General features: G+C 34.4%; 4 protein-coding genes and 1 long non-coding RNA gene across 8 annotated transcripts; all 5 read left to right on the top strand.

Moving 5' to 3' along the window:
* The first annotated feature begins 3,196 nt into the window (after positions 1–3,196).
* LOC112025312 (uncharacterized) lies at positions 3,197–8,176 on the top strand. Of its 4 annotated transcripts, XR_010624075.1 has the most exons (8): positions 3,197–3,563; positions 4,589–4,703; positions 5,100–5,774; positions 6,055–6,166; positions 6,414–6,477; positions 7,506–7,602; positions 7,728–7,794; positions 7,901–8,176. XR_010624075.1 is itself a non-coding variant. In XM_065761168.1 (6 exons), the coding sequence occupies exons 1-5, from the start codon at positions 3,481–3,483 to the stop codon at positions 6,437–6,439; spliced, it is 1,011 nt and encodes a 336-aa protein (XP_065617240.1). In that variant the 5' UTR covers positions 3,197–3,480; the 3' UTR covers positions 6,440–6,477; positions 7,901–8,176. The 4 variants fall into 4 exon arrangements, 1 of the variants encoding a protein (XP_065617240.1); XR_002884244.2 differs by lacking the exon at positions 7,506–7,602; XR_010624076.1 differs by lacking the exon at positions 7,506–7,602 and having other exon boundaries at positions 7,728–7,824.
* A 752-nt stretch (positions 8,177–8,928) lies between these two features.
* Positions 8,929–9,540, top strand: LOC136062293 (uncharacterized). Its single transcript, XR_010624074.1, has 2 exons — positions 8,929–8,966; positions 9,092–9,540. It is a non-coding gene; the product is annotated as an uncharacterized LOC136062293 (long non-coding RNA).
* Positions 9,541–10,712: 1,172 nt separating this feature from the next.
* LOC112025339 (DNA repair protein XRCC3 homolog) lies at positions 10,713–12,057 on the top strand. The gene has a single exon (XM_024058003.2). It carries the CDS (start codon positions 10,868–10,870, stop codon positions 11,765–11,767), a length of 900 nt encoding a protein of 299 aa, XP_023913771.1. The 5' UTR covers positions 10,713–10,867; the 3' UTR covers positions 11,768–12,057.
* A 6,095-nt stretch (positions 12,058–18,152) lies between these two features.
* Positions 18,153–19,211, top strand: LOC112025281 (flavonol sulfotransferase-like). Its single transcript, XM_024057933.2, has one exon. It carries the CDS (start codon positions 18,153–18,155, stop codon positions 19,209–19,211), a length of 1,059 nt encoding a protein of 352 aa, XP_023913701.1.
* A 2,168-nt stretch (positions 19,212–21,379) lies between these two features.
* Positions 21,380–21,934, top strand: LOC112025269 (histone H4). Its single transcript, XM_024057922.2, has one exon. The coding sequence runs from the start codon at positions 21,477–21,479 to the stop codon at positions 21,786–21,788; it is 312 nt and encodes a 103-aa protein (XP_023913690.1). The 5' UTR covers positions 21,380–21,476; the 3' UTR covers positions 21,789–21,934.
* Positions 21,935–24,003: the final 2,069 nt, after the last annotated feature.

The raw sequence follows: 24,003 nt of genomic DNA, 5'->3' as shown, positions 1-24,003 counted from the left end.
GGTTTCATTACCCCAGTTGTTTATAAACCGATCAATAACATTGTTTTCCTTGACATTAGATTAATAGTAATACGATAAAGGTAGTCTTGACATTTATAAAGAATCCAAAAGTTTTATTATTATTTTATTTTTCTTGAGAATAAAAGAATCTACAAGTTAATCAATTATAAATTGATGGGTCGTCCACTGCTCTACGCATAATTTAAATGTCAATCATATTCTAGGTTTATTAATACTCCGTATAAAAATAAAAACAGTAAAAAAAAATCTTTATTTAATAAAAAGAAAAAAGGTTTTGCCAATACAACAAGGAAAACTGTAGCATGCCCCACGCTAATAGCCAGGAAATAATAACAATAAAAATAAAGAAACTTCCATTTGGAAGTTGCCACTTACAGTAACCCAAATTTAATTCAGTAAAGTCCTATAAAGATTTTATAAAAATAAAACATAAAGTAGAAACTATAAACTTTCTCAAAAAAAGAAAAAGAAAAAAAAAGAAACTATAATTGAACTTCAACTATATTACACCTATAATGAATGATATATAGAGCATAATTATAAAGAGAGAAAGACCAAAATTTCACCAAAAGACAAATTTTGATATCTTAGGTTGATGATAATAACACATTCATCAGAATTGGAAGTGTTGAAACTCTATAAATAAAATTAAAAAAAAAAAAAAAAGGTTGATTTATGGCAGTTAAAGCGGTGGTTAAGTAAGGTGTGACTAATAGGACCGATGTTTACGTGTTTCCTTCCCATTTTTCAATTATTCAATCCATATGTCTACGTCACTCATTCACACCTTCTTTATTTCTAAGCCAAACAAAAATCAAAAGAGCTAGAGAGTCATCATCAACAGTCATCACTAGTTTAGTCTCTCTCTGACTCTATTATTTCAGCGAACGAATTCCCCATCCTCGATATATTAATGATCAGTGAGTCATCAAATACACAAAGAACCCGTGAAAAATAATCAATGATTATTAAATTAAACATGACATTTAAACCTACTTTATTGACTGAAACAAGACCCACACCACATAAATATATTTATTATTAAAAAAAGAATAAAATTGATAGCCAATTAATGAGAAACATATATACACACTGTCAAGTAGCAAGATGGATAAGCCTTAGCCCCCACTCTTTGTCCTTTCCTACTCTCCAACAACCGCCGACTCCTTTTTTTTTTTGTTAGCTAGTTGGCTAACCATTAGTTAACAATATTTTCTAAACAACAATGAATAGAAAGACTAAAATAACAACATGATGAAAATTGCTAGACTATAAATAAGATGACAAGTTTTAAACTTAGTAAACTAAGAGTGTTCATATTAGTTCGAGTATAATATAAAAAGAAGTAGAATTTACACATTTTTTTCTAAAAATAACCTATATCAGCTTATAATTGTGTAAATTTACAAGTTTACTACAATAACTGTGTAAATTTTATACTGACACTATTCATTTTGCATTTAGTTGTTTATTTTGTATTTACGTATCTTGAGGATGAATGAATAAAGTGGATGATAATTGTTGTACGTGAAAAGAGATAAACAATTAAAAAAATTAAGAAGATTTTATATTTTAATGAAATATTGTGTAAAATAGATAATCTGATGTGGGTATTGTAGGGTTAGGATTTGTGGCCCAAGCCCAAGACAATAAATTTGTAGAGTATGGGTGAAAGAGCTAGGTTAAGTATTGGATTGACAACAACGAATCACAACTTTCAAACACAAGCCAACATGGATTTACACGTAAAGCCTGAATATCCGAAGAGCTATATTATTGTTTTTCTGATGAACAAAGGTTTTAGGGTTACAGTCAAGTTCTCGCTTTCTTTTTTCTTCTCCCCTTTACGTTAGGAGCTTCTTTCCTTTATATAACCTCCCTTCTCTTCATCTCCATCGTCCACTTGTACTTCATCCGTGAATCTACTTGAGTATGTGTCACGTCAAGCATCTTCTTCAGCTCCGTGTGAGTGGCGATAGGTGAAGATACACTATTCAGGGGTTTTCTCCACATAAATGCGATCAGAAAAGTTGCTGCAGAATATTAAATACGATGGTAGCAGCTTTCCCCTTAGATATTTCTTCATTCTTATCGTCTCCCAGTGTACTCAGAGCTTATCTTGATCAGGAGGAGTCCTCGGAAGACCATTTTGACCTCTTATACGTTCAATTGACCTATACTATTCTCGTCAGAGGAATATAACCTCTTCGGACAGAAGATGACCTCTTCGGATTGTAATCATTCTTCCCTCTGAGGGTCCCACTTCCAGATGGGCCTTGCCCTTACCATCTCTTTCTTCTCGGTCGCACAATAGCTCTCATATGGGCTCTCGGCCCATTATGTTGGATTAGACCCTTTTCCCCCCACAGGTATTATAAAGAGTAAGTATATAAAATAGAAAAAGTAAGTTCTTATACTAAAATAAACAGAAATTCTTACCCAATGTGAATACTCTTAGTTAACAATATTTTCAAACAACAATGAATAGAAAGACTATAATAACAACTTGATGAAAATGATTAGACTATAAATAAAGTGACAAGTTTTAAACTTAGTAAACTAAAATAGCAATTCATCAAATTTCTAGAATATGTAAATAACTTTTAGAAATTGGTAACATTTGTTTTGTAAAATTTATTTTTAGCAGAATTTATAATATTTACAACATTAAGATATTGTGTCCTAAAATTTTATTGGGCAAGACTCCATGAAAAGATGGGAGTGTTAGCAGAAGATCAAAATCTTGTTTTACATTGTCACCGGCACCGGGAATTACAATATTTTCAAACAACAATGAATAGAAAGACTATAATAACAACTTGATGAAAATGATTAGACTATAAATAAAGTGACAAGTTTTAAACTTAGTAAACTAAAATAGCAATTCATCAAATTTCTAGAATATGTAAATAACTTTTAGAAATTGGTAACATTTGTTTTGTAAAATTTATTTTTAGCAGAATTTATAATATTTACAACATTAAGATATTGTGTCCTAAAATTTTATTGGGCAAGACTCCATGAAAAGATGGGAGTGTTAGCAGAAGATCAAAATCTTGTTTTACATTGTCACCGGCACCGGGAATTTTTTTTTTGGAGAAAATAGTTTTATAATTGGCCAAAGAAATTAAAACTTAAAAAAAAAAATTTAGAAAAAAAAAAAGAAAGAAAGAAAAAAATGAAAAAGAGAAACGCTTAGAAGTATCTCTCTCTGTGTCTCTCTCTCTCTCCTGAGCTTTCTTTCTCTCTCCACCTTCTTTGCTTCACCTTAGCACAGAAGAGAGAGAGAGAGAGAGAGAGAAACAAGTGCAGTCCGTCTCTCCGAGCACCATTTATGTGTGTAAGGAATTTGTAAAAGCTTTCTTTTGCTTTTTATCTTTGCTGGGACGGGTTTGAGTTTGTTGCCATAGCTTTGTGTTCTTTGTTTTTGGGTTATTACTGTTGTTGCTGTTGTTGAAGATGTTGGTGGCAAATAGCTTTGATCTATGGCAGAAGGACTCATTTTTTTGTGCTGCCGAGGAGGTTCAAGAATCTACAGATATGTATGTTTTTTCTCCATATTTCTCGGTTTCTTTATGGGATTTTGTGATTTGGGTATGCAAGAGTTTTGAGGATTTTAGTGCCAAATTCTTCATTTTTATTGGTTTTGGTGAACTGGGTATGCGGCTTTGCAATGAAAGTTTCAGGATTTATGTGTTAAAGTTTTCACTTTACAGGGTTTGGTGATATGGGTATGGAACTTTGCAATAAGAGTTCATGGATTTGTGTACTAAATTTGATAAATTACCGCCTGTACTAAAAGCTTAAGCTGAAGAGAAATTATGAATTTAATTATTTAACCATTATTCTAACAAAATTCATTATTTGGTGAGGTTTGGATTGTTTTGGACTGTATTGCTAGCATTGAAACGTAGTTATTGGTTTTTGCCTTAATAGTGCTTCAGAATTTGCATAAATTGTTGCACTTTTTTCATTGATTGTGTTGTTGTTTTTCTGCAAGTTTGTTGGGGTTGGTGGTCTCTGGTTATATATATGTTCCATATATCTGGATTGGAAGTTCTTGGAATTGATATGCATTTCCATGTTGCATTTCTCGAATGGCAAGGTTGTCTTTGTAACTACTATTTTCCTGTTATAGTTGGACTTGCCAATTTGCCATTGGCATAGTTGTTATAATCTAGCATGCATATAAAGTAGGCAGCTCATTGGGATTGGAATAAATGGATGGTTATTAGCATAACATATTTTGGAAGTTCATACAATTGAAAAGGAAAACTTACACAACATTGGTTCCAATCTTTCATTTTTCTCTCAAAATATGGAAAGGGCAAACAATTGCAAGCTATTGTGATTTATCAAGAAGTTCATAAGATTTATCCCTACTGCAAAATTAATAATAAAGGGTTTACATACTTTTGGCCTTATTAACTTTTCCCAAAGAACAAGATGGGCCTAATCCTTTTAGTGGAATTTACTGCAGTTGAAATGTTATTGTAATTTATTGATTTCAGTTGTATAGTTGAAAATTGTTTTAAGGACATCTTTTTCCTTCTCTTGGTTTGTCCAGACTGGAATCAGCATACAGGACATGGATGAGACAGAAGAGAGAAACACTATCACCAGAGTGTTTGGATGAACTCTGTAGGGAGCTGCAAACTGCTTTAGGCACTGCTAAATGGCAGGTACATTACTTTTTTTTTTCTTTCGATTTTTCTCATTTCTTCTTTACACATCTTCTTTAGTTCACTTTGTTTATTTTTATCAGAATCCATAACTGATCTTTACATTTTTGTTAGTTGGGTCAGTGGAATTACTACAACTTCAAATCTTATGTTTCTTGTTAGTTGGGTCAGTGAAAGGTCATTGAATATTTTATTTTCTAAGAGTGGACTTGTGCTTTCATGGGTTTCAATCATTGTCAGCTAGCCATATTTAGCTTCAAAATGCTCATTTGGTTTCTCATTCTACATTTTCTCTTCAATTAAACTGCATTTAAAGACCTTGTTACAGTTTTTTGCCTCTAATCTGTTAAGTTGGTGATGCCCTCATGTATCATTGAAATGTGAATTTTGAATTAGTTGGAAGAGTTTGAGAAAGCTGTCAGGTTGAGCTATGGACATCGTAGTGATGAAAGTACAATGGCTAGGCATAGACAATTTATTTCTGCCATGGAAAACCAAATATCACGTGTTGAAGCAGCATTAAGGGAATCTTTTAATGAGGAAGGAAAGCAACCCCTTCGGTGGGTGAATCTGGATGAAGATGAATGTGATGACTTGGCCGCATTTCTCTCTGGAACCTCCCAAAGCTTGCAAAGTGCAAAAGATGATTGTTTAGAGCTCAGACCTTCCAAGAAAAGCTCTCCTCTGGATAACACTCAGAGAAAAGACGCAGACCTTAATCTCAATGCTTCCTGCAGCAGAGGATTTTCTGATGAAATGAAAAGTTTTAAAGATGTTAGTAGTATTAGTAAGGACAAAAATAGTGTCATAAATATAGAAGCAAATGAAATTCCCTTAAGGAGGGATGATATAATTTGTCAAGCAGATAGAACAACTAATACAAGGCGAACGTGGAGCTCACCAAATTTTGGTGAATTGAAGATAATAATTCCTGATGAAGATGAACAGGTAGACAAATTAGTGCTGAGCGTCGACGACACTCCTAAGGAAAGAAGGTCAAAACCTTTCTTTTGGATGCAAAGGCGTGTGGAATTTTTTCAGGTGCAGGGAGCGGTTAATTTGTTCAATCAGGTCTGTTCATTATGCATTTGAAAAGCCTAACTTATTTTATCATATCATTTTAAAATGTAATTTAAAGGGTACATAGAGAGAAAAGTAACTATTATCTATGGAAAGCATTAAAAGAAATGGGAAAAAATCATGAATTCTCAGATTCATCCCTTCTTTTTGCTATGCATGCAGTTAGTAAAAATTCATATTTCTTTTATATATTGATTTTACGTGGTTACAGTCAAACATGATTTTCTTTGGCTATAATCCCATGAAAATTTATCTGTTCAATGTGTTGCAGCTCTTTGGTCGGGCTGATGGGTTCCAGAGACAATTGCAGAGTCCAATACACTTGCCATTCCGTTGTTCTGTACAAGTTACACTTGCTTTTATGCTAACTATCTTTTTGATTGGTAAGCTCTTGATTTGCTTGAACTGTAAGCATTCTCTATCACCAAGGAGTTGAGTACTGCATACTCACTAAGAATGCTATTGTTTGTATATTTGTGAAATTTTTGTCAAGTGTCTGCTCTAATACTTCGCCTATCTTATATGAGTTATATCTTAGTGAAAATGTTTTAAGGATCAATGTTATTGTTTTTATGAGGAAACCAGTTAACAAAGGAATCTCATGTATTGTTTTGCTTTTTTCTCCTGCAGTACCTTTTTTATTTTATTCAGCTTGATAAAGTGGTATTTTTATGGCAGAAGATCAAGATGAGAGGTATTTCTATTACCTTAAAAGCCCTTTTTTCTATTACAATATATATACTTGGAAAGGGGTGGAGCATTGGTGTTCAGCTATGCAGCATGGATATCCCTGTCTATGTTTATCTATAAGCATAACAATACTTTACTGATACTCCTGATACCAATCCAATACTTGTTAAATTTTTTCAAGTCTTGAGCTTATATAATTACTTACTGGAAATGTATATGTCACTTCTTGGATATTCCTAGAGATGCATTGGGCACTCAAATGTTAGAATAATACCTCTCTTTTAATAGAGACCTTTGCAGGATAATAGAAGAAGTCAATGTATAATCAACGGGATTGTTGTTGTATTTTGATCTCTTGCCAAGAGGCCCATGACTTTACCATGCTAATTTCCGTCATGCCATTTAAAACTGATGCAATGGTCTCTCTCACCACAGTTTATCTGAGGTTTAGGGAACATTGTCTGTAGGAATAATTACTATTGCGTACTATACAAATTAAATTAAAAAGGAAGTAAAACTCTGTGTAAGCTAGATTATAGTAATTATTATGGTGGAAAGTTAATTCCATACTGATTTGGCTTAAAATGCTCAATTGTTTCTTGCAGTCTTGGACAAAGTGAGAGTTAACTTATTCTTGTTGCTAGTTAGGGAGGACGGTTTTGACTATTGTAATCAGTCTGCTGTCTAGCTTGACAAAATTTAGCAATTCACAAACACCCGGGTGTTGCAAAATGAAAACATAACCATTATGTTACAACATATCAGCATCACTGTTGTCTATTTAGTGATGATTAGATGGTCCATGATCTAATCATAATAATTCAAAAATTGGCAACTATACTCAATATTGCTCATGTTTTCCTCCTCTTATAATGATCAAGACCTCAAACTTTTCATTGTAGGATACTTATCAAAAAAACCTTTTCATTGTAGGATAAAAGTATTTCAATTGAACACAAATTTGTTGAAGGTTATTCATATTTAAGGGTTTTTTTTGAAATTTTTGAAAATTTTTTGGGATATATCCTTAAGAGTTAAACCAGTCAGAGAAGCACTTCATGAATTTTGGAACTGAGGGAACAAAGCATAGGTAGAAGACTAATATGAAGGCATACTTTGGTCAAGATAGGTGGGGATTTTTTTTTTCTTTTATAAATATAGGTGGAATTTACATTGCCTCAGAAAGCATGCTTATAATTGTCTAGCTTTCACAATTTTTTTCTTAGGCAATTTTTTTTCTTTTACAATTGACAGGCAAGCTTCAAGATTCTAGTTAAACAGTGCCTAATGCACAAGCATACAGATGTTGACTTCAACATATGTAACTTTTTGTCAATGAAGTAGAATCATGGTTGTAACATTTCTTTATGTTTTCAAAATGAAAAGGTCGAGGTCACCTTTGATGTATAGCAATGTGTTCACTGCAGGTATTGAGGTGATTCTAAAGCAAGTTTGAAAAGGGAATGCTTTTGCGATTCTCAAGTCTAGGCATTGTCCCAGCATGTATGACATTTTGGAGTAGGCCAAGCCTCCTCCTCCTCTTTAAAGTTTGAGAAGTAAAACAGCAACAGGAATGGGATGTCTTTTTAGACTTCTTGATGCTACAAATTGTAAATACATTCATGTTGTCTTAAATTTATGCTCCCAGTAATATCTGGTAGTGTAGACAATCCCATTTCAATTTAAGCTTTAAACTTTAAACATGGCTGCTTGTTAAGGGTCCAAATCCATGGCTCTTGATCTTTGGTTATAGTGCCTGTAAATAACTCATCTTTATATCCCTTTGCACTGAATGTTTTCTGGTCTGTTCAATTATCGATAATCTGATTTTTAGCTAAGCATGGATTTCGTCTTTGTTTGGGAACATCTTATGTACCAAAATGTACCAAAATGGTCCAAAGTACTGAAATCTGCCCAAATCTCTCCTCCCAGAGCATCATCGAAATGTTCCAAAGTGAATTGAATGGATTGAAATTGACCGAATAGACTAAATGAACTAAAATGGACCAGATAGATCAAAGTGAACCAAATGGACCAAAATGGATCGAAGTGGATTGAATATATCGAATGGACCTAAACGAATTGAATGGACTGAAATGTTATACTGATGTGACTCAATAAGAGCGTAACAACAATAAATACTACACTTAAGGTATATATATGCGTGTGTGGAAATTTTAGATGATTTTGTTGCATAAACATCTTAGATTTGTGTAATTACATTAAGGAAAATTAAAATTTTCTACCTTAAATTTTGGACTATTTTATTACATAGACATCTTAAATTTGCACGATAGACGCCCCCATTTGAAAGAATTGTATAACAATCTTGGCCATCTAAATTAGCCTAATTAGGCAATAACTGAGTTGGAAATTGGGTATAATTACAAACACTCTTATTAGTTGCAATGAAAAATCCCAAGTAGTTTACCAAAAAAAAAAAAAAAAAAAAAAATAGAAGACTAATATGAAGGCATACTTTGGTCAAGATAGGTGGGGATTTTTTTTTTCTTTTATAAATATAGGTGGAATTTACATTGCCTCAGAAAGCATGCTTATAATTGTCTAGCTTTCACAATTTTTTTCTTAGGCAATTTTTTTTCTTTTACAATTGACAGGCAAGCTTCAAGATTCTAGTTAAACAGTGCCTAATGCACAAGCATACAGATGTTGACTTCAACATATGTAACTTTTTGTCAATGAAGTAGAATCATGGTTGTAACATTTCTTTATGTTTTCAAAATGAAAAGGTCGAGGTCACCTTTGATGTATAGCAATGTGTTCACTGCAGGTATTGAGGTGATTCTAAAGCAAGTTTGAAAAGGGAATGCTTTTGCGATTCTCAAGTCTAGGCATTGTCCCAGCATGTATGACATTTTGGAGTAGGCCAAGCCTCCTCCTCCTCTTTAAAGTTTGAGAAGTAAAACAGCAACAGGAATGGGATGTCTTTTTAGACTTCTTGATGCTACAAATTGTAAATACATTCATGTTGTCTTAAATTTATGCTCCCAGTAATATCTGGTAGTGTAGACAATCCCATTTCAATTTAAGCTTTAAACTTTAAACATGGCTGCTTGTTAAGGGTCCAAATCCATGGCTCTTGATCTTTGGTTATAGTGCTTGTAAATAACTCATCTTTATATCCCTTTGCACTGAATGTTTTCTGGTCTGTTCAATTATCAATAATCTGATTTTTAGCTAAGCATGGATTTCGTCTTTGTTTGGGAACATCTTATGTACCAAAATGTGCCAAAATGGTCCAAAGTACCGAAATCTTCCCAAATCTCTCCTCCCAGAGCATCATCGAAATGTTCCAAAGTGAATTGAATGGATTGAAATTGACCGAATAAACTAAATGAACTAAAATGGACCGAATAGATCAAAGTGAACCGAATGGACCAAAATGGATCAAAGTGGATTGAATATATCGAATGGACCTAAATGAATTGAATGGACTGAAATGTTATACTGATGTAACTCAACAAGAGCGTAACAACAATAAATACTACACTTAAGGTATATATATGCGTGTGTGGAAATTTTAGATGATTTTGTTGCATAAACATCTTAGATTTGTGTAATTAAATTAAGGAAAATTAAAATTTGCCGCCTTAAATTTTGGACTATTTTATTACATAGACATCTTAAATTTGCATGATAGACACCCCCATTTGAAAGAATTGTATAACATTCTTGGCCATCTAAATTAGCCTAATTAGGCAATAACTGAGTTAGAAATTGGGTATAATTACAAACACTCTTATTAGTTACAATGAAAAATCCCAAGTTTGCCTAAATTTAATTATTGACTTAGATAGGGGTTGGTTCTCCTAAATTATGGTGTGATTGAGTAATTTGATAGTTGGGATAGGGGGCATTGGGAATTCTAAATTTTTTGATATAATTGGAAGGACAATTTTCCTTGGAACCAACTTACAAAAATCTCCTCAAACTTATTCCTTAGTGACTTGTAGAACTATTAACATGTAAAAATATATGTGGACGATCTTATTAAATCTCTTGTAATGGGTTGGAAGAATTTTTCTCGAGGTAAACTTTCTCTTAATTAGACTCCCTTCTCTCAAACTATTTTTCCCGTTGTCTAAAAATAAAAGAAAAATGTTTTGTTACATTCACGGATACGTGGTAACCAAAAAAAAAGAAACATGTATTCAAGAAACATATGCCAAATGAACCTTAGACATTTGTATTTTTTTTTTTTTCTTTTTTTTGGCGTCACATACAACATACCTCTATATGCAGCAAAATCTTTTCCAAAAATAAAATAAAATAAAATGCAGATATGCTGAATTAAATTTAAAAACCCCATCTTCCCCCTCAACCCGTTGTCCTTTCTACTTCCCAGTTCCCACATAAAGTCACAAAATTCAAACATGACCCCAGAAAACCTGCTTCATCGTCTTCCATCAACCAGGAAATGCACCTTCGGCTGCCCAGTCCTAGACCGCTGCCTCGGCGGTGGCATCCCTTGCAACTCAATAACCGAGCTCGTCGCCGAGAGCGGTTGTGGCAAGACCCAACTCTGTCTCCAACTAGCCCTCTCAGCCCAGCTCCCACCCTCACTCGGCGGCCTATCCGCCTCTTCTCTCTACATCCACACCGAGTTCTCTTTCCCTTCTCGCCGCCTCCACCAACTTTCCCATGCCTTTATCTCTTCACACCCTAGAATTTTCAATAATGATCCCTGTGATCGTATATTTGTTCATGCTGTATATTCTGCAGACCAACTGTTTGATATAATGCCTAAGATAGAGTCTTTCCTTGAAAACATCAATACCCAGTTACCGGTTAAGCTCATTGTGATCGATTCCATTGCGGCATTGTTTCGTTCCGAATTTGAGAACACCCCAATTGAGCTTAAGCGGAGGTCGTCGCTGTTTTTTAAGATTTCAGGGAAATTGAAGTCGTTGGCGAAGAGGTTTGGTTTGGCTGTTGTGGTGACGAACCAGGTGGTGGATTTGATGGGGCATTCGGAGGGGATGAATGGGCTGAAGGTTGGGAATTTGGGTTCTTTGGTTTCGTCTGGAAGACGGGTTTGTCCTGCTTTGGGATTAGCGTGGGCTAATTGTGTGAATTCGAGGCTTTTCTTGTCGAGGAATGAGGAAGTCGTTGGAGAAGAAAATGGGTCGGTGGATGTGAGTGCTTGTGGAGGTGGTGATTTTCTCCCTAGGCAAACAAGGCGGCGACTTTATGTTGTTTTCGCGCCTCATTTGCCTGATTCTTCTTGTGAGTTTGTGATCAGAAGAGAAGGGGTTTTTGGAGTTGAAAGATAGCAATATGCTTTTAAGAGGAATGGCATTACTTCAAGCTAGCTAGACATGTTTAGTTTTGAGTTTTTGTACACATATTTAAGCGGTGAGTTACAAACAGAATAGCAGCATGTACGGTAATTTTCATTCCTCTAAATTTTCAGTTCTCAATTTTTGTGTTTATTACGAGTTGCTAAAGATTGATAACAGTGGAGGTGATTTTGTTTAGATTTTATAAACAAGTGTAAATTTGTAAACTATGTGAACTTTGGTGTTTGTGTACTTTACATGGTGAAAAGTTCCTTTTAGATCAATTGAAATTTTCTTCTCTTTTTTTTTTTTAAATTTTTCTTTCATATTGCATGGTGTTTGAACTGATAGATTAGACTAGGTTGATCAGAGGGAGAAAACTAGTATGATTCAACTTCTGGTTGCACATAGAATGTTACTGCATTGTTTACTTATTAAAGGTGCTTAAACCATATAGCTCACAATCTTGGCTTTAATTTGATTGAATGATGTCTTCGTTCTGATATTTGAATGTCCAATTTTAAGATTCTGCCCATGCCAAAAAACTTTTCATTGCTTCTATTTTTTCTTAGACAAAAGACAAATTTATTGATTAAAGAAAAGTTATTAAGCTGAGTTCCTATTTTCTTGTAAGATAGGTAGTCACTAGGAGCAAGGAACTTCCAAGTCTTAAGACTTTCCATTTATCTGGATAGAGTATTTGGAGTATCAATTCCTTTATTTGGTGTCATAAAAGAGGAAATTTCTAATTTACATGTGGGATTTGTAGCTGGAATTTGGAGATCACAAAAATCAGCTCTAAATCCCAGCTAAATAGGTGCAATTTTACAATTTCTGGCAATGTTATGTGGGATTTTCATTTTGCTGGGTGTGCCAATGAATCAGAAACCTACACACGCTATTTCTCTATTTCATGCTCATTTCTTTTATTTCCAGTTGCTCCTAGGACTCATTCACTCTTCAAGTCAATTCTATTCAAATTTCCATACTCATCTCTTTCCCTCTCCCTTTTTCTACCTCCCAATCTGATATGGTTTCTCTTTATATGGCTCTATGATCCATCAACTCCAATTTTTTAAGCTTTTGAATTCATTTGGGTAGTGTGTTTTCCTCTATTTTTTGTTTGTGGGTATTTGATTATGGGTCCGGTTAATTTATGTTCTTAAGGCATAAATTAATCATCCATTTTAGGAAACTTTTTGTAGGAAATTGAAAAAATTGTCAAAAAATTTGTTCACTTTTTCATTTTCTCATAATATTTTTCCTAAAATGGTTTTAAAATGTATGACATGAGGCCATATATTAGTAAAACCCTTTGATTGTGGAAAAATTCAGTGACCCATTTATGAGTTCATCTAGTTATTGTGTGGAGATTTTTTCATGGCATTAAGCACTAATTTGTTAAACTTCTGGGATGGATTTGACCAAAACAGAGTTGCATATATTATTACCAAATCATAACTGCATGTATGATTGCTGGGTTAATTATGATTTTATGTCAGTTTTACTTTGGATTTTTTATTTACTGGGTTATTTTCTATGTTTGCCTTTTAATCAGTTTACTCATCTCCTCTGTCATCCCTATGCTCATCTATCTATTTGTTCGTGAGTGCCCCTAAATTTGTCTGTCCTTAGTAAGTTTGGGTGCCGTAACCTTAGATCTCTTTGTAGTGTCGTGGCTTGGTTTGTTGGTTTTGCTTTAGAGAGAAATCTCTTTTAAGGTGTTGTACATAAATCTTAGTGTTTTCTTTGCATCTATGATTGAGAGCTATTTGAGTGTCTTGGGGTTCTGGATTTTGTGGGAGTGATTTTACACCATCTTTGTATCTCCAAATTTGTTAATGAAATTTTCTTCTCATCACCTCCCGTGGACTTAGGCCAAAGGCCTAACCGCATAAATTCTTAGTGATACTTGTTTATTTTTCTTTCAGCTTTCTTTGTTCCATTTGTTTGGAGATCTTTCTTAAGGGCATTATATTTTCACAATCAATCTTGATAAGTAAGGTTCTGTTTTAATAACATCAATCATGTGTCAAAACACATATCAATCCCAAAGTGAGGCTTCTACTTTTTGGTGTGTGTGAGCTGCAAAAGGTTGGCTGTTTGGACAGATCACAGATGAGAAGAGATGCAACCAGCAACACCAATAAATTTGGAGTTCTCACTTCTCTCATTAGACGACTTAGATCTGTTTTGGCCATGGTGTATCATCAAAGCAAGATGAAGGGGGTCACCGATCTGCTCAGATCTGAACTTTTGGCTCCAGGAAACTCATTACTTGTGGACAAACTTGATTCTAAAGAAACAGTAGAATGGCCCTTCGTTATGTCTAAGAGGCTTCTTGTACAATAATGACGGGAAACTTGGACAAAATTGCTAAATGCCCTGTTTGGGCAAACTAAGCAGTATTTTGCCCTATTTTTGAAATTAATTAGAGAAATGTCTCTCTTTTGAAACTCAATTTTCTCAAAATTGAGTTATAAAAAAAAAAAAAAAATTTGGAGCCCTATAGTGGTGTTTTTAAGGACTTATAGTGACATTTTCAGAACCTATAGTGACGTTTTGTAACTCGACCTTCATTAAATCGAGTTATAGACAATTTTTTTATTTTTTTTGCCTATAACTCGATTTCATATAGGTCGAGTTACAAAACGCTACTATAGGTTTTAAAAACGTCATTATAGGCTCCTTAAAAACACCGCTATAGGGCCTAACTCGATTTTCAAAAGATGGACATTTCTCTAATTAGTTTAAAAAATATGGCAAAACGCTACTTAGTTTGCCCAAATAGGGCATTTAGCAATTTTGTCCCGGGAAACTTTAGTGACCTTATCCAATAATAGTATTGAAAATGACATCTAAACTTGCTCTTAATCTTGTCCAATAATATTGAAATGAATGGCTTAAAATGCATACAATGATATGAAATTTAGTAAGCTTAATTGCACTGGTAATTAAACAGAAGGGTTAGTACATTAACTATGTTGAGTCAACAAAGGTTCTTTACAACAATCTGATTGTCCAGAATCTAAATTTAGTTGAAAAATTTTAATCACAGTATATGAAATCAATGATATAAATGTGTTTAAAGCATGCTGTTTCATAAATGCATGGCAGAGTCCTAGATGTTGCTTTTAAGCATGCTGTTTCTTCTAGGTATTGTTTGTGCAGATTGTTCCATGGAATTTAGCACTGATTTGTTTAACTTATGGGCAGATTTGACCAAAACAAAGTTGCATAGGCCGTTACCAAAGTAGAGTTGCATGTATAGATTTGACCAAAACAAAGTTCCATATATCTCATACAAATACAAAGTTCCCTCCCTCAAATATAAAGTTTGAGGTTGCACCTGAAAACAAAGAGAAGTTTTCTCTTATCTGGAATTGCAACACCTTTTTTTTTTTTTCCCGACAATTACAACAATGAGAGAGGGGAATTTGAACTTTACCACCTTAAACTATTCAAATGCACGTTTTGCACCTTAAATTATAACCATTGTTATATTTTGCATCTTGATGTTAATTTTACTGTTATGTTAAATGGAAATCTATAGCATGTGACTCACACATGAGTTTTGCTCAGTAGTACAAAATTAAAAGACCAAATACCCCTCTTCCCAATTAATTAAAAACAAAAAAAATTCTTTATTTGTTACCATCTCTCTCTATCATGCATAGCAGCTCCATCACTGGGATGAAATCCCTAAGTCCCCAAATCAAAATTTGTTCAAAGCCATACTGCTGCGAGGAGAAATTGGCTTTGTAAGTGAACCATGGCCATTGATATCAAAGAGTGCAAAAGATCTAATTGGGAAGATGCTGACAAAGGACCCAAAAAAGCGAATCACGTCCGCACAAGTTCTTGGTATTAAATCCTATGTTCTTCTTACGGGCAATCAAAAGTTAAATTTAAGAGAAGTTTAAGACCAATTGAACATAATTTAAGAAAAGTTAAGAATTATGTTTTTTTAAACCAATTGAGCATAGTTAAAACAATTATGTTTTTTCACATTTTATAATATGTTATTTGAAATATGGTACCAAACGTATTTTTTGCATTATGAATACTTTAAACATGTGTTTTCATAACACTTTTTAAATCACATTTTTCACATCATTTTAAACACCAATAATTAAACACCGCTACCAAACGAGTTAATCTCGATGTATTACACATCACTAGTTTTTCGATGACCTCTCAAACAGTATCAAGAGTCTCAATTGGAACCACCAAATTTCTTCTCTTTTAAAACTTAGCCTTTTGGAACCAATTGAGACTATTGAAACTGTTTGAGAAGTCATTGGAAAACTAGTGATGTGTAATTCATTGAGATTAACTCGTTTTGGTAGCGGTGTTTAAATATTGGCGTTTAAAATGACGTGAAAAATGTGGTTTAAAAAGTGTTGTGAAAACACATGTTTAAAGTCTTCATAATGCAAAAAATATGTTTGATACCATATTCTAAATAACATATTATAAAATGTGAAAAAACATAATTGTGTGTTAGGTATGTGTATGGACCGAGAATAACTAGCCAACCCCCTAGGCTGTGTCGGGCCCCGTGTCCACTCAAATGATCTTAGCCTAACACGAGCCCATATAACCAGGCAACTAGGGAAGTATCTGAGATATACCGAGAACAAGAAATAATGTCTTGGGGGAATCTGCCTGTTAGGCAATAAAACCTGGTGTCAGGCACAAGTTACTAGGGGGTCACCTCAACAACAGGAGGTGGGTCCCCCTCTGACACATGATATGATACAGAGGAACAGTAGCCAAGACTGAAGGAACCACTAAAGCTCCGTAAGTGGAGTGACACACTAACACGTCGAATGTTCCCCTATCATGACTACCCTACTCAAAGAATGGTATAAATAAGGAAGGAGAGATAAGAAAAAAGGGGTTAGAACAAAAATAGGTGAGAGACACACGAGAGAAAAGAGAGAGAACTTTGTCTTGGGGAGAATAAAGTCCAGCTCGAACTTCAGAGAGAGAGCTTAGTTGTTTGATAACCTTTACAGCCAAGTTGAAACTAAAGCAATTCAATACTTAGGTGCCACCATAGGATCTTCAATGACATCATCAACCATTTCTTGGACCTTCTATTGTGGGATAAGCCAAACCCAAGATACAAATAAATTGGGGGTTTTGGCCCAATCAACCCAAGGATATTGTAATTGGACCACCATAGTATGTGTTAGAGGTGTCTAACTCAATCAGTGGCCCGACCCACCTAGTAAACCCAATCGGAACCGGGCTAACCGCCAGCCGACTTGACTACTTCGGTGATTGGCGGTCGGCGGCAGGTCTTTTTGTCCAGAATCTGATTTGGTCGGTTCGGTCTCGAATCTTCTCCCCATAACCCGAAGAAACCCAAACCGACTGATATACATAACATTTTCTGGCAATTTTTTTTAGATCTGGCAAGATCTCAGCTAAATCCATGAAATCACCACCGAATTTGGCGAGATCTCATCATTTACGCTCAGATCCAGCTACAATATAGTGGGTTTTGCTCAATGAAGGCTCAGATCCGGTGAAAATATAATAGGTTTTGCTCAAATCCGATGACGATTTGGGTTTTTTTTTTTTTTTTTTTTTTTGATCTCATGAGTTTTGCACAAATCCGGCAACGATTTGATTTTTTTTGCTCAGGTCTCGTGAGTTTGGCACAAATTCGACAATGATTTGATGTTTTTTTCTTAGATCTAGTTAGTTTTGCACAAATCCGATGAAAATTACAGATCGCTGCCCAAAAGGAACCTCCAATAACATCTTCACCGACTTTGTCCGATCCAACGACCGATCAATCCAATTTGATCCAACCTGTCCCATTGGTTTTTGCAGTCGATGGCGGGTTTTCTTGCCAGAAACCCAATGTCATCGGGTTGGGCACAAACTCGACCCGTGAACACCCCTAGTATGTGTATGTGTGGTTTTTTTTGTTTTTTTTATTTACTTTATTGTAATTTTTTTTTTTTTTTTTTGATAAAAGAAATTTCTCACCCTTTATGAAAGGAAAAAAAAAATGACAAAGAGATGGGCCTGTGGGAGAAAAAGAGTCATCTTTGTCTTGGTGGACGACAAAGCTGGGTGGATCTGGATCTCAACTTTTGGGCCGGGAAATTAAGAACTTGTTTTGGAACTTTGTGGACAAGCTTAGCTGGAGAGAAAAAGTTGAATGGCCATTCTTCAGATTTTGTCACGTGAAACTTCAGACTTCATTGTAGTCTTGAAATGTGTCAATGAGTACAATGATGAACTCACAATTATGAACTCTACTTTGCAATTTAACTATTTATAATGGTGTTCCTTTCATTCAGTTTTCACTTCAGGTATACATTTCCAATATATTTCGAGCTAGCTATATTTTCAACCAATGGAATCCTCCTCTTCCAAAATGAGCCATGTTTCAAAAAGAAATGAGAGCGAAGAGTATCGGTCTGATTCAGAAATCGATAACAAACTCAAAGAGATCATGTCAAGCGTCCTAGGAAAAAAGGGTGCTGCCGTGACTGATCTTTACCAATATGAAGGCTTTTGGTGCCCTTTAGCCCGGTTAGAAGGGACGTTACGGGCTCAAAAACATTTCAAGCCTCAACCCAACCAGGTGATCTTGAGCAGTTTTCCAAAATCTGGCACAACTTGGCTTAAGGCTTTGATCTTTGCCATTATGACACAATCCCATGTTAGTGAGCCTACTAACCCTTTACTCACAAGATTATCACATGAGTGTGTACCCTTCATTGAGTTTGATTTTCGCTCAAGCTCACCAAAATTGAATCTAGATGTTCCACTTGTGGCTACACACATATCCTATACTTCCTTACCAAAATCTATTATAAATTCTGGTTGTAAAATTGTTTACCTATGCAGGGATCCAAAGGATGTACTTGTGTCTACATGGCACTTTATTCGCAAGGTACTAGTTAATGAGGAATTCTCAGCCGTGAGAGATATTCCTTTGGAGGATGCATTTGAGTTCTTTTGTCAAGGATTATCTTTTTGTGGACCATATTGGGATCATTTATTGGGGTACTGGAGAGCAAGCTCTGAATCACCGGAGAGAATATTGTTTTTAAAGTATGAAGATTTGAAGAATGAAACTGGATATTGGGTAAAGAAAATTGCCCAATTCATAGGTTACCCTTTCTCTTTAGAGGAAGAAGATAAAGGTGTGGTGCAAAAGATTATAGACCTATGTAGTTTTGAGAACATGTCTAGTTTGGAGGTGAGTAAAAATGGAATGATATGGTTGGAGAAAAATGGAGTCAATACGATGGAGATTAAAAACAATACATTTTTTAGGAAAGGTAAGGTTGGAGACTGGAAGAATCATCTCACACATGAAATGGCAATGCAACTCGATCAAATATTGGAGCAAAAACTATCTGGTTCGGGTTTGACATTCAACGTCCCACTCCCATCTATCAGATGAGCAACGCCGCTTCCATCACAATCCGGCGACTAAATATATTCTAGCAAAAAGGCTGTTTCTATTTTGTTTTCATTAATTTAAGGATATGTATGGCACCATGTTTTCAAAAAAAATTATTTTTCATTTGTAGGTTGTAAGGATAATTTAGTTACTTTACATATTTTCTAGCGTCTTGTAAGAGTTGAAACTTGATTTTATTTTATTTTAATTTAATAAATTGATAGTTACAATACGAATGAAGGATTTGAACTTTAGATGTCATGAACACATTAAGAGATATCAACTAATTAAACTACAAGACTCTTAACTTGACACTTAAAATATTAATGTCAAAATTATTATGAAACATTGAAACCTCAATATCTTTCGGTTGACAACTATACTATGTATAATAATTAAATGTTACATTTAACTTTACAAAACTTCTATTGTACCACATTACTTATTTTTCCACAAATTCTCATCTTTTTTATAATATTAAATTTGTATAATATCCAAGCCCTCACGGTTTTGTCACGAAGGGGTGGGATTGCCCCACATCGCCTAAGTAACCCTCCCACTCATGCTTTATATGCCCTTGGAGCTTGCATGAGTGTGAGGGTTACTTAGGCAATGTGGGACAATCCCACCCCTTCGTGACAAAATCGTGAGGGTTTGGCTCCCCAAAGCGGACAAAGTCTTCTAAAGTGGGACTTTGACCTAAGGATTACAAGCAAGCTATTAGTCCTTCGGCAAAAATGGTCTCTACAGTAACTAATTTTGGTTTCTTGACCTTTCTTCTCTATTAATATTCAAAATTCCAATCCTTCTTGCTCATTACTTCTTCTTGACCTTTCTTCTCTATTATTATTCAAAATTCCAATCCTTCTTGCTCATTACTTCTTCTTCCCCATAATTTTTCACCTTACTATTACTCTTCATCCAACTTATTATCTCCTCTTTTTTACCATTCTTCTCCTTGTCTTCTATTCTCTAAATTTCATATCACTTCCTCTACGCTTATCTCCCATTCATTTCATGTTCTTGCTACAACAAAAAAGTTGATCACTTTTTTTTTCTCTTTCCTTATTCAATTTTCTTCTTTTTTATTACATATTTTAGTTATAATTAATTTGTTTATACATATTGCATTATAATTTCCAAAAAATCTTGTTTCTCAATTCTCATAGTACTTTTATTGTCACCATTTTCCTTTATATTGTTTTTTATCAAATTTGTATTACTTCTTAGATCATTTATCTCTTTTTGTATATAAGTGAGGAAAAAAGTATTAAAAAATATATTTGCATGTGAATAATAATTATAAATATTTACATGATCATAGTAATTCCTACTCCCTCCGTCCCAATATTTTTGTCCTGTTTGAAAAGTCAAAAATTTTAAGGGAACATCATTTATTATCTTGTCTACCTTTTAAAAATGTATAAGTTACCAAAACTACCCTTAAAAAAAATTATTAAAAAATTGAATTAGTAAATTAATAGGGGTATAATAGGAACGTTAGTAAATTAATAACTTTTATTTTTAGAAACATGACAATATTTTGGGACATTTCAAAATGGAATAGAGGACAAAAAAAATGGAATGGAGAAAGTATATCATTTTACACAAGTTTATATGGGTTGATGTTGGTGATCTTTGGAGTTGGATATATAAAATTTATCCTTTATAATTTTTTTACTGCACTATTACAATAAATTTTAAGTGTCATTGTTACTTATTATTATGGATGTGAAAAAATTAAGTGTCATATCATTCAAATTGTCAAATTCCAATTTAGAAAATTTGTTGGGAAAATGATACGGACGCATCACTCCCCTTCTCTATTCAAAACTGATTATTTTTACTTATTTTGGTGGTGTTCAAAATGCAAAATTGCAGCGAAACCAAACGCGGTCTTTTTGCTCAATTTTCAATTTTGTGTGTTCCCTCAGTTCTCAAAAAAGTGTGTTTTCTCACAGAGAGAAGATTCCCACCAAAAGCAAAAGCGCCCGCACTCCCCAAAACTTAAAAACAAAACAAACTCTTCAATCCGCACCTTCAAATTTCCACCAATAAAATCCAATCACTGAAAATCCAACGGCCATAAATCCCATAATTATAATTCACACGGATCGCTCCCTCATCCAACGGCCACACCACCACCTCCCCCCTCCTATATAAACCCACCAACCTTCTCTCGCATTTTCCCATCAAAAACAAAAACAAAAACAAAAACAACAATACAGTTTTTCAAAAACAAAAAACCAGAGAGAGAGAGGGAAAATGTCAGGAAGAGGAAAAGGCGGCAAGGGTTTGGGAAAGGGAGGAGCGAAACGGCACCGTAAGGTTCTGAGGGATAACATCCAGGGAATTACGAAGCCTGCCATTCGGCGTTTGGCCAGGCGTGGCGGAGTCAAGCGTATCAGCGGGCTCATCTACGAGGAGACACGTGGCGTCCTCAAGATCTTCTTGGAGAACGTGATTCGCGATGCTGTGACCTACACCGAGCACGCTCGCCGCAAGACTGTTACTGCCATGGATGTTGTTTACGCTTTAAAGAGGCAGGGCAGGACTCTCTATGGTTTTGGGGGTTAGGGTTAGGGACTGGTTTAGTCTGTTTCCTTTCCTTTTTAATTAGGAGGTTTCAGATAGGTTTAATTTTCGTTCTCTCTTCTCAATTTCTGAGGATTTATTAGAGATGTAATCATATTTCTGATATGAAAGAAGTTAAATTCTTATAATCGATTTTGTTCTTCTTGCCTTTGCGTCCTTGGATTGAATTGAAACTCTGGCTTGGGAGGTTAATTTTAATAATTAATTAAAAGTTGTGCTTTACTTTTCCAGAACTTTAAAAGGAGTAACAGGAGGCATCGATTGGGATTGGTAAACGGTTCATTAAGCTAACCTTTTGCGCTCAATTGGTCTTTAGGAAACGAGATGAGATGAAGAATTGATTTCACAGGAACATGGAATTGTAGAATCGGTGGCTCCTTAAAATAGTGAAACATATTTAATTAGTCCATATATTAAAGAACACCAATTTTCAAAAATAAAATAAAAATCAACATTATTATGTAGATGTAGATATAATGTAAAAAAAATTTAAATGTAGACATAGACTCCAAGAATGTAAATTTAATATACAATATATTTAAAAAAAATGTATGCAATTTTATATGTTTAATAAAGTACACAATCTGGTTAGGAGCATATACCCTAACCCAATCAGTGAGGATATCAAGAGCAAGAACTGGATCAGTTTCGGATAAATTGTTTTGGAAGTATTCAAATTCAGGGGTTTTCAAGGTGAGAAATGCTTATAAGTTGCTTCAAGATGATACCTCTCTATCTGTTTCAAACCACCATAATTCTACCTCCATACTAGCAAATATTTGGTATCTCATTAGGAAGGTGAAACTCCCTTTGAAGATTGGGAATTTTATGTGGCATGGTACCACATTGGCCATTCAAACTTCAGAACTAAGGAACATCTCTGTGCAGAATTGGATTAGGAACCTACTTAACAGACATAAGAGGTTGGATGAGGTTTCAATGTACTACTTACAAAGCATCTTCACTACTTTGTGGACTCCGTGGAATCACAGGAACAGGGTGGTTCATGAGGGCATACAACCTAATCCAATTGAAGTCATTCTAACAGCCCAAAAACTTTCTTGCAGGTATCAAAATATCCTCACAAATGCAATACAACCTAACCAATTGAGGGTTCATCTCAATTCTGGCCAGAAAGGTATTGGGTGGAATTGGCAGGTTCTCAACAAGATTGCAGGGAGGAAGAGGAAACAAACCAACAAGTCTGCCTATGCGTATGAAGCCAGGACTGTTCAGGGAAATTACATCTTCTTGGGTACTTTTAGTTGTGCTGCAAAAACTGCTTTGGGTGCTACTCAGGAAGCCTTGATGGATGCATTATTGAAAGCCAGAGATATGGGGTATCAGCGTATTTTGGTCTTATGTAATATAGCACAGTAGATTAGTCCAAGTTTCCAACTTAGTTCGAGCTCCAAACTGGCAGGAACAAACTATGGTTTCAGATATCCTGTCACTCCAGCAGAATGGACTTCCATGTAAACTGCTTTTTGTTCCAAACATAGTTCTTAGTCATGTTTGTTATTTAGCTGATCAGGCTACTAAGATGCCAATCCATCAATTTTGGGCACCTATGCTTTCTGATGTAAACAGTACTCTAATGCAATTTTGTTTTCTGTTTTAATGGTAACACAAAAAAAAAAAAGTACACAATCGTTTTTACTCAAAAATAAAAAATAAAAAAAGCACAATTGTTAACACCGAACATTAAGGGTGTGTTTCAATATCGTTTATTTTGTTGAAACTGAAAAATTATTACTGAAAGTACTGTAGATAAAGGTAAAAATTAATTGAAATAGTACAGTGGAGCTTATGAATAGTGTCAAAAAATGTAATGAGGCCTATAAATAGTAGCAAAAATAAGTTTAATAGTGAAATAATTTTAATTTTTCATTCTTACCATGCTAAAGCTCAATTAAAAAAAAAAAAAAAATTGTATACAATTTTAGAAAAATTTTGTAGAATTCTATATATTTAGTATACACATTTTCAATTGTTGGGTATTTATCAACAATTTACTGATGTGATAAAGTAAAAGAAACAGTACACAGATTTAAAATTAAATAATAACACAAATTGATAAAATAGGCAAAAGTAATAAACAAATACTAAATATAAATAATAAGAAATCTGCAAATAATTGAAGACTCACAGACCAGATGCTTTAAAGGATGAACAATGAGATCAAGTCTTGTGTTTT

Source organism: Quercus suber, unplaced genomic scaffold (genome assembly GCF_002906115.3).
Source record: "Quercus suber isolate HL8 unplaced genomic scaffold, Cork oak 2.0 scaffold_399, whole genome shotgun sequence".
NCBI classification, from domain to species: domain Eukaryota; kingdom Viridiplantae; phylum Streptophyta; class Magnoliopsida; order Fagales; family Fagaceae; genus Quercus; species Quercus suber.
The sequence above is the reverse complement of the archived record's forward strand: the minus strand, read 5'-3'. Positions and strand labels throughout refer to the sequence as shown.

What these genes read in the sequence shown, in the direction of transcription:
- LOC112025312 (XM_065761168.1), top strand. Translation starts at nt 3,481, where the DNA reads ATGTTGGTGGCAAATAGCTTTGATCTATGGCAGAAGGACTCATTTTTT. An exon ending in GTTCAAGAATCTACAGATAT is followed by an intron (nt 3,564 to 4,588) that starts GTATGTTTTTTC and finishes TGGTTTGTCCAG; the next exon opens with ACTGGAATCAGCATACAGGA. An exon ending in TAGGCACTGCTAAATGGCAG is followed by an intron (nt 4,704 to 5,099) that starts GTACATTACTTT and finishes ATTTTGAATTAG; the next exon opens with TTGGAAGAGTTTGAGAAAGC.
- LOC112025281 (XM_024057933.2), top strand. Translation starts at nt 18,153, where the DNA reads ATGGAATCCTCCTCTTCCAAAATGAGCCATGTTTCAAAAAGAAATGAG.
- LOC112025269 (XM_024057922.2), top strand. Translation starts at nt 21,477, where the DNA reads ATGTCAGGAAGAGGAAAAGGCGGCAAGGGTTTGGGAAAGGGAGGAGCG.
- LOC112025339 (XM_024058003.2), top strand. Translation starts at nt 10,868, where the DNA reads ATGACCCCAGAAAACCTGCTTCATCGTCTTCCATCAACCAGGAAATGC.